The sequence below is a fragment of the Kwoniella pini genome, chromosome 6 (assembly GCF_000512605.2).
Source record: "Kwoniella pini CBS 10737 chromosome 6, complete sequence".
NCBI classification, from domain to species: domain Eukaryota; kingdom Fungi; phylum Basidiomycota; class Tremellomycetes; order Tremellales; family Cryptococcaceae; genus Kwoniella; species Kwoniella pini.
In genome coordinates this window covers 1,114,814-1,126,754 of record NC_091721.1, presented here as the reverse complement: position 1 = coordinate 1,126,754, position 11,941 = coordinate 1,114,814, and the positions used below count along the sequence as shown (strand labels likewise).

General features: G+C 42.4%; 6 protein-coding genes across 6 annotated transcripts; 2 read left to right on the top strand and 4 right to left on the bottom strand.

The window, feature by feature from the left end:
- Nucleotides 1-204: 204 nt before the first annotated feature.
- I206_104860 (U6 snRNA-associated Sm-like protein LSm6) lies at nucleotides 205-776 on the bottom strand (the record flags this gene model as incomplete). The annotated part of the gene is made up of 3 exons (XM_019154164.2): nucleotides 205-236; nucleotides 294-407; nucleotides 653-776. The coding sequence occupies 3 exons, from the start codon at nucleotides 774-776 to the stop codon at nucleotides 205-207; spliced, it is 270 nt and encodes an 89-aa protein (XP_019012904.2).
- Nucleotides 777-1,207: 431 nt separating this feature from the next.
- Nucleotides 1,208-4,773, top strand: I206_104859 (uncharacterized protein; the record flags this gene model as incomplete). Its single annotated transcript, XM_019154163.1, has 8 exons — nucleotides 1,208-1,518; nucleotides 1,596-2,527; nucleotides 2,584-2,706; nucleotides 2,760-3,025; nucleotides 3,086-3,365; nucleotides 3,424-3,572; nucleotides 3,634-3,778; nucleotides 3,830-4,773. The coding sequence occupies 8 exons, from the start codon at nucleotides 1,208-1,210 to the stop codon at nucleotides 4,771-4,773; spliced, it is 3,150 nt and encodes a 1,049-aa protein (XP_019012903.1).
- Nucleotides 4,774-5,079: 306 nt separating this feature from the next.
- On the bottom strand, nucleotides 5,080-6,660 carry I206_104858 (uncharacterized protein; the record flags this gene model as incomplete). The annotated part of the gene is made up of 9 exons (XM_019154162.1): nucleotides 5,080-5,257; nucleotides 5,331-5,565; nucleotides 5,636-5,715; nucleotides 5,771-5,840; nucleotides 5,899-6,036; nucleotides 6,109-6,221; nucleotides 6,270-6,378; nucleotides 6,437-6,532; nucleotides 6,594-6,660. 9 exons carry the CDS (start codon nucleotides 6,658-6,660, stop codon nucleotides 5,080-5,082), a joined length of 1,086 nt encoding a protein of 361 aa, XP_019012902.1.
- Nucleotides 6,661-6,970: 310 nt separating this feature from the next.
- I206_104857 (uncharacterized protein) lies at nucleotides 6,971-7,543 on the top strand (the record flags this gene model as incomplete). The annotated part of the gene is made up of 1 exon (XM_019154161.1): nucleotides 6,971-7,543. One exon carries the CDS (start codon nucleotides 6,971-6,973, stop codon nucleotides 7,541-7,543), a length of 573 nt encoding a protein of 190 aa, XP_019012901.1.
- A 152-nt stretch (nucleotides 7,544-7,695) lies between these two features.
- Nucleotides 7,696-9,438, bottom strand: I206_104856 (uncharacterized protein; the record flags this gene model as incomplete). The annotated part of the gene is made up of 4 exons (XM_070203010.1): nucleotides 7,696-7,777; nucleotides 7,837-8,900; nucleotides 9,056-9,117; nucleotides 9,192-9,438. The coding sequence occupies 4 exons, from the start codon at nucleotides 9,436-9,438 to the stop codon at nucleotides 7,696-7,698; spliced, it is 1,455 nt and encodes a 484-aa protein (XP_070059111.1).
- Nucleotides 9,439-9,856: 418 nt separating this feature from the next.
- I206_104855 (uncharacterized protein) lies at nucleotides 9,857-11,073 on the bottom strand (the record flags this gene model as incomplete). The annotated part of the gene is made up of 4 exons (XM_019154159.1): nucleotides 9,857-9,959; nucleotides 10,038-10,642; nucleotides 10,698-10,759; nucleotides 10,818-11,073. The coding sequence occupies 4 exons, from the start codon at nucleotides 11,071-11,073 to the stop codon at nucleotides 9,857-9,859; spliced, it is 1,026 nt and encodes a 341-aa protein (XP_019012899.1).
- Between the last annotated feature and the right edge of the window lie 868 nt (nucleotides 11,074-11,941).

The window sequence follows — 11,941 nt, the reverse complement described above, 5'->3', positions numbered from 1 at the left end:
AAAACCAGACTGCATCCTTCATTGTGGATTTTGCACTCTTCTGTCCCAGCATGCCATTTATCGGGGACAGGGAGTCGAGATGGGTTTGAATGATATTTTCATGCTGATCGTTATAGGGTATATTATATGAACACGTCTGATTTCCCCTTCACTCGAATGCCTTTCGGTGTCCCCAAACAGAGTCGCGCCTTGCTGGCCTTCTTTCTATAAGTCTTCCAAAGCGGAAATGTAAAGTACTGTCAAGTTCTCTCGTAAGTATCGCGCTCGCCACTTGCGAATGATTGTAGACTCACCATTGTTCCCTCGAAGGAAACAATCACCATATTCTGCTGTTTTCCTTCCGTTCGCCCACTCTTCTGTGTCTTCCAGTGCTACATTCATGTAGCCGTCCAGACATGTTAGAAGACCTAAGGCATTGAGATGGTCAGTCATAGTTGCGCCAGAAAGTCACACAATGTAGCAGTCGAACATCCAATCGAAGAGAAGTTCATCTAACAACACCTCGGTGCAAATCTTGACAAATGAATTTCACTCCAGAAGTACACCCCTCTTTCGATGTGTAGTTCGAGCCTTAAAGCACGCGTCTTTAGGAGCTAGGTTTTTCATACGAACCACCGATGTGTGATGAGTTTGAAAGAATCCATACACTTACCATGATAATCTACTCCGCTCCCGATTTTGACTTTCACCCTTTTTCCGACTATATTTTTTAGGAATTCGGATGGCGATCCAGCTGGAGCAGCAGCTTCTTCAGGTTGTGGTGATGCAGAACTCATCGTATTGTCTTTAGCTGCTGCGATTTCAGAGAGCGACGGTATATTGAGCTGGATCATTTCTCACAATGGACATTTAAAGGTCGGTACCGGATATTTATAATAACTATTCTAGGCTTGCTGACATGTCTTCCAAAAATAGGCACGACGGGCTGAGGCGATATGTGGAAAAACATATTCCGTGTATGAGGTGCTTCAGTTCTTATTGTTCACAATACCGACTCACTCTTTACATATAGGCCATTCAAGCAATACTCATCCACCGCAAGTCAGCATCCCCGTCTAGATTCCCTTCTAGACACATTCGGCGGTCGACGGTCGCATCACCAAACGACTTACTTTAGGAAACAGCGTCTGAACGAAGACACCTAGGGTTTTCTTCCCCTTATCTCTCCCTCAAATATTGATCATCAGCCGAAGTGGACAGAGCTGCGATGAAGGTTCCATCAGATCGACACTCCGACTCATCGTATGCCCCTTATAGCGTGACGTCACCCAGATCCTTCCAACAACCAGCGCTACCAAATAGACCTTCAAGCTCGAAAAAGTCGCAAGCCCCACCACCTATCAAGACTGAAGATTCTACTTCTCAGTATAAAGTCGCAAGGGCTATTTCATCATGTACAAGGTGCAGATCAAGAAAACAAAAGTGTGATGGAAAATTGCCTGCTTGTTCAGCATGCGAAAGAGCAAAGGTAGAATGCATCGGATTCGATGCGATAAGTAAAACCAATATCTCCAGAAAGTGAGTCATCTATTCGCACTTTTGTTGATAAGCCATACGTGCAATGTGAATGATTCTGATCAAAATATTGCTCGTAGCTATCTACATTCACTCGAGCAGGAAGTGACTTCGCTACGAGCTCAGGTAGCTGCCCTTCAACAGAACGATCCGATTGGACGAACCAAGAAAGACATAGCTGCCAATGCTTCCAGCGCGGTCTCTTCTTTCAGGTCAGAATTCCCCATTGATCCCGCATTAATGCACGAAGATGGTACTGCATCAGTGATGAGAAGTCCTCTCGAATCACCCAGCTTGTATGGGCCCGGCTCTTCGGTAGGAGGATACACTCATCAACGCCGACATTCAGATTATCCCTTCCCCTCCACACCTCTCAGCTCAGACACACCTAGATCTCCTTACCAGCGACATATTCCCGGTCATGGTCATGGTCATCATCAACACCATCATCATGCCACCGGTCAAACCGTTGGAATCCAATCTACGAGTTTGACAAGGATGGTTCACGATGCAGCTTATCGTACAGGGCACGCATCCAATTCCATTGCGACTTCCATAAACCCATCTGTGGCAGGATCAAACAGTGATAAAGGATCGAGCATCCACGGCGGATCAACCGATTCGCCTATCATGCCTACCAACCTCGATTCTCAGTTGAACAATCACAGCAATGACGGAAGCAAATCTTCTCCCGAGACAGTGCTTACACCGAGATCATCAGCTATACCTATCCCTAATTCGCGAAGACAACCCTCTGCTTCGCCTTTGGCCAATCCAGCTCAGCTTCTTTCGTCAAGTCTAAGTAGTGTGGGTAAACCCAAGAGGAGGACTTTTTCAATTCCCCCTCTTCCCCCTCAACCTGCAGTAGAAAGGCTAGTTGCTGCTTATGTGGACTTCGTTGGTGTAACTGGGCCAATCATACATATTCCCTCGCTGGGTAAGCAATTGATGAAGATCAGAGAGGGCACAGACGTTGAAGAAAGCGACATATTTGTGGTCATGATGGTTTTAGGTAAGTCGGCCACTTGTACGATCTAAACTACACGAGAGAAGCTGACCTGCTCAAAGCGTTGAGCACAATGGCCTCATCTCGGTTTGTCGAGCCTCCAGATGACTTGAGAGCATGTTCAGAAGCGTTCCATTCCGAAGCAATGAAGCATCTTGATGCGGTGTTCGAAGAACAGAGTTACGGTGAGTACCCCACTGTCAGAGATGGTAACAATGCTGACCAATAATATGGTCAGTCGGTCTACAAGCTATCCTCTTACTGGTATGGTACTCACTCCTCAACCCCGACAAGGGATCGATTTGGTTCCTGGTTGGCCTTGCAACGAGGACGTGTGTCGATCTAGGATACCATAACGAGCATAACACGCAGGTTGAACAAATTGACTCGCTTGAACTAGACATGAGACGAAGACTGTTTTGGTGTACCTACAAGATGGATAGATTGTTATCGCAAAGTCTGGGCAGACCACCCAGTATTCCCGATGGATTCATCAATGTCCCGGTAAGTCTCCTAACAATGGCTTGCCCAGCCACGATGGTTGCTGATAAGCACGGATGTTAGCTACCGTCATCAATGCACGATATCGATATCCATCCGAATCATTACGGCCCCCTCGAAGGGGAAACTTGCTCGTATAAAGCCGTTTTCCTCCATACAACAAAAATGAGACAGCTTCAATCGGAGATTCTCTTCAATACGTATGGTGTCCATGGGTCGACCGGTAGATTGCCCAGCGAGGAATGGAAGCAAGACTGCTTCGACAGATTAAAGACTTGGTTAGCTGAAGCGCCCGAACCAAGAGGTACTGTGTCCACCGAGGGCTATGCGATCAGTTTCCACAGTGAGCTTTGACATCTTTTGTAGATGTAAGATTGATAGCTGATAATAGTGTACACTAGACTCCTGCTTGCTACTCTTCCGGCCGTCGCCTGGATCACCTCGACCTGGTCGAAGCGCTCTATCGACAGTTCTGACGAGCTCGAGTTACGTAATTAGGATATATAGGAGGATGCAACTGAACAACAGAATCAGCTGGTTGTGGATGACGGTAAGCCTGACTAGTCTCTGTGTGCTAGTGCTCAAACAAGCTGACACATGCGTCCATGCAGAGCCACTTCTCATTCATGGGCGGTCTGTCCTTCCTGTATGCCTACTTTAACCTTTACTCTATGGGTGGTGGATCAGATATACCTAGTATCGAAGATGCCCTGATGGTCATTGACTCCTGCTTAAGTGTACTGGAGTTCTTGTCGCGTAAGTCGTAAGGCGCCAAATGTGATTATCTAAGCTGATTACCATTCTCAGCGCGGGTTCCATCAGCCTCAGAGTGTCACAATACAATGCAAGCTCTGTCTCAAGCTATCTTTGAGCAATTATCAAAGCTTGATCCACCACCTACAATGAATTCTTCGTCTTCTTCTCCCGGTCGAGGTCTTCTGCGAGGCGCTCCAATCTCCTCATCTCGGGAAGATCCATTACCTAATGAAGCATTCCCGACGCCTCTTCCACCTGTAGCACTACCCTACGAGCTTTCGTTATTGGATAACCTATTCAGAAACCCGATGGCATCGCATAACAAAGCTTCAGAATACACATCTAATCAAAAATGCAGAAATAAGAAGAAGAAAGAGCATGAACAAGTCAATGTAGATTACGGAGGTGTAGGCAATTATGGACCTCCGGCTGCATCATCTCATTCTCACAGTCATGGTCACGCTCATAGCCAAGGAGGAAATAAGGGATATCCTCCAAATGCTTTCCATCACACAACTGGTGAACAAATCAGACGTTCTTACCAAGGTAACGACAATCCAAATGGAGTAGAAGGTAGAAGAAATTCGGATTTAGGTGATTATTCAACAGCAGCAAGTGTATTGGGTCCATATACTTTAGCAATGGGATTAGGTCAAAGTGGATTTAATGGTGTATCGTCAACGACGAACGGATCATCGATATCAATGAATCAAAATCAAAATCAAAATCAAAATCAAAATCAAGGTATCTCTCAACAGCAACAACAAGAAATAAATTCAAATCAAACTCCAACTTTTGCTCAACCTTCAATTGCACAATCTTTAAATGCAAATGCGAATATAAATGAAAGAGATTTACCTATGATCAATGGTTCAACTGAAAACTCTGATCAAAATGGATTTGATTTATTTAACTTTTTGATGGATGAAGATGGCTTGGGAGGTAATGGATTTACTGCCTTGGATGTACCTTCAGATTTCTCTTTATGGAGTTAAATCTATATTTCCAGATCTTCAAACACTTCATTTGATGACGATTTTATATGATATCTTCAATAATATAATTCTAATTTTTGTCATTTTAGTTTTTGTCATTTTTTGGGTAATCAGGTTAGATATAGAACTTCAAGTTGTCTTTTCCATATCTTGTAGATTAACTTAGGGTGTTATGTTCATTCGGTATTACAGGATGTTAAACTGCCTTAGTCTGATATGAGGGTTTTGTATGCAAGTTCACTTGAGAATATTCAGATCAATCAGAAGAAAACTCTGCATAATTTGATATTCATGCTGATAATAACATCATCTGCCCCATTCAGCTGGATCCCATTCTTCCCCTGAATCGCCTTCTCCCCATATATCATCTGGCACTTGATCACCTGGTACAGGTATAACACCTTCTCTTCCAGTCAATCTAGCTATACGCCTTGATAATCTTTCATATGCATAAATTTGAGGATGTATTTCGGCGGGATACCAACTATATTTATATAAGTTAAATAGCTTTATTAGTGCTTTCTTGCTCTCCCAAGAATGAACCCAAAATGACTTACTAATTCACAGCAACGACTATTCCAGAATCCCCTTCTTCCTGCTCTACTCGATGCCACCAATTAGCAGGCAGATATAAGGTTTCTCCTTCGCATAATTCAACTCGAAGTGGCTGGATGCGCGAGGGGAATTCAGTTGACGATACCCATGGTATTGGATATGCGGAATCTTCATCAGGTACAGGTGTCAGGTGCCCAGAAGGAGAACGCTGTAATGTTGAGGGTTTATGAAATTGTTCTATCATTTATTAACTATCAGCTATTGAACTTATATCTGATCGCAGATCACAGCTAACGGTGCAACTTACGATCAAGCCATAAGCCTTCAATAGGCGATATCAATGTAAATATCTTTTTACCAGCTAAAACATGATATATATTCTCGTATCTACTGACTTTCGTTAGCTTTATATGTGTGAAAGTTCGAAACGACAGACACTAACGGGTCGTGATGTAAAGAGGTTGTACTTCTCTTATCCCCGATCCAGAGGTTCACAGCCTCTGCCTCAGATCCTATATCCAAGATCAGCTGAGTATTCTCACTCAATATGCTAATTATACGAGTACATACCTGTAGCGTCTTTCATCCAACCTATATCCTTTTTGATATACTTCTGAAAAGAATCTAACTCCGGAGGACCGTATGGACGAGGTGTTGAACGATATATGTTTCCATCTTGAGATTGAAGGTAATATGCTTCTTTGAAATCTTCGTCCAAATCAAATTTAGCCATTGATCAACTCCAATCAGAAGAGATGCCGTTTTTGGAAGCTGACTTACCGTTTGATCGGTTGCTCAGCTTAGAAATAAGATTCGACATGGTCATCTTCACATCTAAAGCTTTTACAAATGTGGTACTTCCATCTCCAAGTTCTCTCACAGAATCAGCTAAACTATCTTACAATTAGCTCGAGCGAACGATTGATATCCTAAGGGCTTACCCGTCATCCGTTATGGCAACGGTAACTTCATTATTCCCAGATATACTTTCGTATATTTCCGTTTTTGTCCAATCGTTTCCTTGAGCTGCCTCAGACAATGGAGAAAAACCTATCTTATTACGTATCAGTTTTTTTCTGTCGATTGTAAGATCGAGAGACGAACAAACCATGTATTACTGACGGGTGAGCTCTGTGAATCATTCTCAGAGCTTCAAGCGAAGACGGAGGTACATCATAATTGGTAACTCCATGTATTTGTAAATCTTGAAATTTACCTTGATCAGCTTTTCAATTGGCGATGCAAAATTTCTTCAGAAGACATACCTCTATAATCGTCTAAAAGCTGTTCTAGGGCATTTTCCAGTATCTCTATCCTATTCGTCTCGACCATGACGGTGATCTCTTATTTGTCATTGTCTAAAGACAGATATACGAAGTTCATTTTAATGCACAGAAGCATCTCAAGCACTGACTGAAAGCTTGGATTTTAAACCGGTTACCCCGCATGAAGCAATGAGTTGTTTGTGGGGTGAGCCCACGACCACGTGCTTCGATGATTATGAGCTGAAGAGATATCATTTTTGGTGGATTGAGCTTTCTTTTAAGCTAAAATTATGTTTCATGAAGATGCACACCAGCTCCAGCTAACCGCAAAGGACCAGCATTCGGCAAATCAGTGCTCAACCAGGACTCGAATCTCGATGACTTCCTCAATTCTGACATCCCCTTTCCTCAGTCTAAACACAATTGACACTATTCTGAAGTCACCTAACCCAATTCCCGCAGAACAAAAAATCCAACTATTAGAAGCGAAGATACACTTATTGGTTTCGACTCTACCATCTTTCATAACAAAGGCCTCTGACAAGCAACCAGACGATATTGTCACAGAGCGAAAATCACATGATGAAAGGACTGGAAAGGTGATTGCAATTGATGAAATTCGGATTGAGCTAGGTCAGACATACTTAGAGCAGAAAATACCGGATTATATCAAGGCTGAAGTGGAATTTGGTATTGTCGATACAGATTGTAAGAATGTCTTAAAGCGTATGAAGAGAAAGAAAGATATACATATGACATCGCAAGATGAAAACTTGATTAATCCGGATTTGACGAACAAGAATATTTGGAGGGAAATCGACGAAACTTGGATAATGAGAATTAAAACGCTTAGAACAAGTGCATTGGAAGGGATGATCGGAGTTGAAGAAGGCTTAGGAAGGATCGCAAGGGCTGAACGTTGGAAGAAGGCAATAGCGGAATTGAGGTGAACCCAGGTTGATTGACGGGATAACCTTTTCATGGGTGAAATAACGATATATAATGATTTGTGAGAAGTCTAACTTGCTATTTACGTGCTACAAAGGTGTCCCTCATTGACTATAATTATATCAGCACCCTTGACTAACCCAACGCATTTGTCTCATTGACCTAATTGCCTATACACCATCCACGCAGCTACGTTCTTCGCGCTTTGAGCGGTATTCCTGATACCTTCGCCAATCCTACAAATACATTAGCCTTTTCTCGCATCAAAGCCGAGCTGCAGAGGTAAGGGACTTGCCATTTTTCCCCATCTAGATCAATAGCTGTACAGACGACTTTCCATCTCTGTCCTGGCATCGGTTGTTTGACGTAAGACGGCCTGGAACCTGATCCTCTAATCCATGGATGCTGTGATAAAGCTTGAGGCATACCTACTGATTTTCGATCTTCATCTTTCCATTCTTCAGGTATGATCAATTTTACATTTCCAGCTGGAAGTTCGATCAATATCTTGGTTTGTTCTTCCAATAATGTTGCGTATATCCATTCACAGCACGGTGTGAGAAGGGGGACAAGCCATGAAATTAGATAATCATATGCTTGACCTTTGGTCCGTTTTGCTGGCATGTTAGACTTGCTCGATGTGACTGTTAGGTGATTGGTGGTTTCTTTTAGCTGTGTACTGATTTTTGAGCCTATGGTAGCTGCAGGGGTGTGGGAATTTGATCGTTGAATGGCACTTGAAGATGATTCCGAGTGAATCTGTTGACTATCTTCCATCGATTTGGCATCGCCCGACAAGGGTTTCACTACAGCTGATGTAAGGGAAGTCTTGCTAGTTGCAGTAGTGATCGCGGTCGTCATCATCACACTAATCATGTCTTCCAAATCAGTGATATGGGAGACTTTAGGTACACTACCAATCTTATTAGAACCAGTCAAATCGATGAACGAGCTTTTATCTACTTGTGGCGTAAATATTTTAGGCTCAATTGCAGGTTGGAGACCCTTTGGAGCATTATCATCAAAATTGGCTTCTTCGATACCTTCTACCAGCTCTTCGTCCTTATTCAATGTTGTGTCGTCTTGACTTGTTGATTCTAGATCTTCGTTGTTGGGAGGTACACCTTCTTGATATTCAATGACACCTTCTTCGTCAATGAATAAATGACTGCCAGGACCGTGACTCAGGTAGCTATAAAAGACTCCTGCAATCCAAGCTTCCAACACTGACGCTTGGATCTTTTCAGATGATCGAACGTATTCAAGAGACTCCTCTCGAGCATTGATTAGCTGAGGAAGGTTGTAGAAAACTGATATTTGAGCCAAAGTAGCATTAGAAACCAGATGATCTCGGATGATCTACGAAACAAGACACTCAGTTGTCAGGACAGCTCAGTAAGTCAATGCTACTCAGTCCTGCAGCTTAAGAGGGGACAAGCGGTTTTTCGGGTCGCTCCAAACGACAAGATATTCGTATACTCGATTTGGATTGTAGGCAAGCTTGGGGGACTTACGGCTGCTCCGCCCTGTCTTAACCAGGGGTACATATCATTTATCAAACCAGAAGCGATTGACTCTGTCAGGAATACATGTCAGCTTTCAGTCTGCCTCATATTGATACGAAAGTGAGGGATTGTTTAGCTGACTGACCTAATAATCCATCACCGACATGTTCTAATTTCTCGTAATCGACCGCTTTCTCGTGATCGTCATCAGGCTTAGCCAAAGCCATCACGCTTCGTCTGTTCAATTGTTGAACAGATACATGAGTGATTACTTGTCTATATAGATGTTGGTCTTTGATATTTGGAAGAGGAGGTAAAGGAAATTTAGGAAGAGGGGGAAGAACGAATGAGAATAAGGAATTATTACCGTTTTCAGAAACTTGGTATCGCATCTTCAGAAGATCAAGATTGTTAAGAGATGTTGATATTATGGCTTAAGCGATATGGAGAGAGGTTTTGGGATTTGTAAGAAGAAGAAAAAAGTGAGGTGACAGCAAGAAGAACATCCAGGCTCACGAACAAAGCTGAAGCCAGTCTCAGCAAGTCTACGAAGTATGATCAAGAGATGCACGGTTCCTCTTCGAAGTGCTGCTTCACCGCCTTTCGATTATGGCGTCGCATCCCAGCGACTATGTGTGGCGGTTTCAGATGCTGTATTCCAACCGCTTTCTCGACTCATCCGGACCTAAAAATGTAGTTTACATAGAATAAACAGATGATAAGATCGAGTTCAAATTTTCTCGATTGGTCATAAAGACATTCTTCTCTGTCAAGTCTGTTCTACATCATATCTCTCCTTAATCGAAGAAATCAGACCTGTTCACCTTCTTTTATAATACCTATAGCCACACATACTTTCCTAGCAGCCACATTAGCCGCTAATCGCTTATTGAATCTAATCGCTTCTGCTGACCTATAGCACCGATTCATCCGAAAGTCAGCTTTCTAACTATAAAATCTGGTTGAAACTCAGGATCTTCGAAGAATTTACCATATCTTTCCATCCAGATCTTTAGCTTCACAAATTACTTTCCAGGGTATAATCGCCCAATTGCCTTCAATTTTTGTGGATTCGTATTTCGCTTTTGATCCTACAATCTTCCCAGAAGTATGTAAATTGAATTTACCTAAATTTGACTTGAGATCTTCTAATGCCCATTCAGGTGAGATTGGATATACTCGAGGGAAATATTTAGGATATATTGCTTGTATTCTTAGTGCTTCGAATTTTAGTTGATCAATAGTAAATTTTGTTAATTGAAATAATAACGGTTTGAGAAATTCATAAACATATTCGAAAGCTTCTCCGCGATTCGTTGATGGGGAATCTGTTGCCGATATGTAGCTTGGATTGTTCGAAGAGCGGACAGACACTGGAGAGTGAAGGAGAAGTGGTTGACTACTGAGATTCGTCTGGACTATTGATTGATATAATGCGCCGATGTACCCCTTGAATATGGAAGCTTGAGTCATCTGAAGACATTTCATATCGAATTCTAAGGAAGGGTCGTGGTCGAATTTGAACTCTGTATAAAGATTATATCCAACCGATATTTGTGATATAGTTTGACTACATCTTAGGTGCTTCTTGATAATCTGTACTCGACATATTATTGAATTTGAAAGCTGGACACGGATTGATGCAACTTACTGATGCGATTCCTTCACTAAAAGCAGGATATTCATCTTGAAGAAACACTACGACCACAGTTCCTAAGTAATGAACGTTAGCTTCCATGAGAACGAGAAGATGCGCAAGACCTTATTATACCTAGAAGAGTTGCTCCAATGTAAACTAGATCATCAAAACTAATCTTAGAGTCACCCAGTACGATCACACTTGCGTTTCCTTTCTTAGCCCAAAGCTTAGTGGTCATTTTACAAGATGGCATATGATCGAATAAGATTGATTGAAGTGATTCATTAGAGATCGGTGGTAAAGGAGGTAATATGAGGTCTGGTAGAGCAGGAAGAATGAAGGAATTTAGTGCGTTAAGCTCTGTTTCAGGAGAAATTTGTGGTGTCATCCTGTATCAAGATCGTGTCTTTGTTCCGAGATGATTAAGAAGTCAATATTTGTTTGGCTTCAAGTATTGTACAGCATGATCATTAAATATGAGTAAATCTGGGCCCAAGTAGCCTGGATCAACATCATAAGACTCAATCCGATCAGAATAGCACGGACCACTTAACAATACAAAGTTAATGCGGATTTTTGGGAAACCCGCACAGACGATATAATTGACTTTCTCGTGCGTACAGAGGACTAGGTCATAAGATATGGAAGCAAAGTGGCACGGATATGACGGTGCGGACCAAAATATCGACGTCTCGGAGTAAAAAAATATGCACTCCATTGAGATCATATGGCAACGCCACAAGAGTGCAGCTCTCATTCGTTTACATTCATGACTCTATTCGCCATATCCACTGTCCAAGCATGTGTAGTCTCCGCAAATTGCTCCGTCCTACTCGTACTTTTCCGCCAAGACGAGCCCAACATCAAAAGATATCTCAAGGCAATGACGCTCTTCCGACGCTCGCCGTATGTTATCACTAACATCTTCAAGGTGTAGGAGCCTTTCTTCGAACATGACCCAATGTCCCATCAATTGCGTCTCAAGTGTAAGTTGGTGACCCCTTCCCCTGTTTTGAAAGCCTGATCTGATCTAATGTAGGCTCAGAAAAGATACCTCTACTTGGAAGTTGGTCTCTCTGAGTAACGACATGGTACCACACGATTCGATCGAAAAGTATTGTTGACTTGATATGGAATATGAAGTCATTGAACATCAGCACCTTAGCTTTGTCAGATCCCTTATTCAACACACATGCTTGTGCGGTCACTAATTGAATCAACGTTACATTTTGTACACATGTATATGATTATACGGA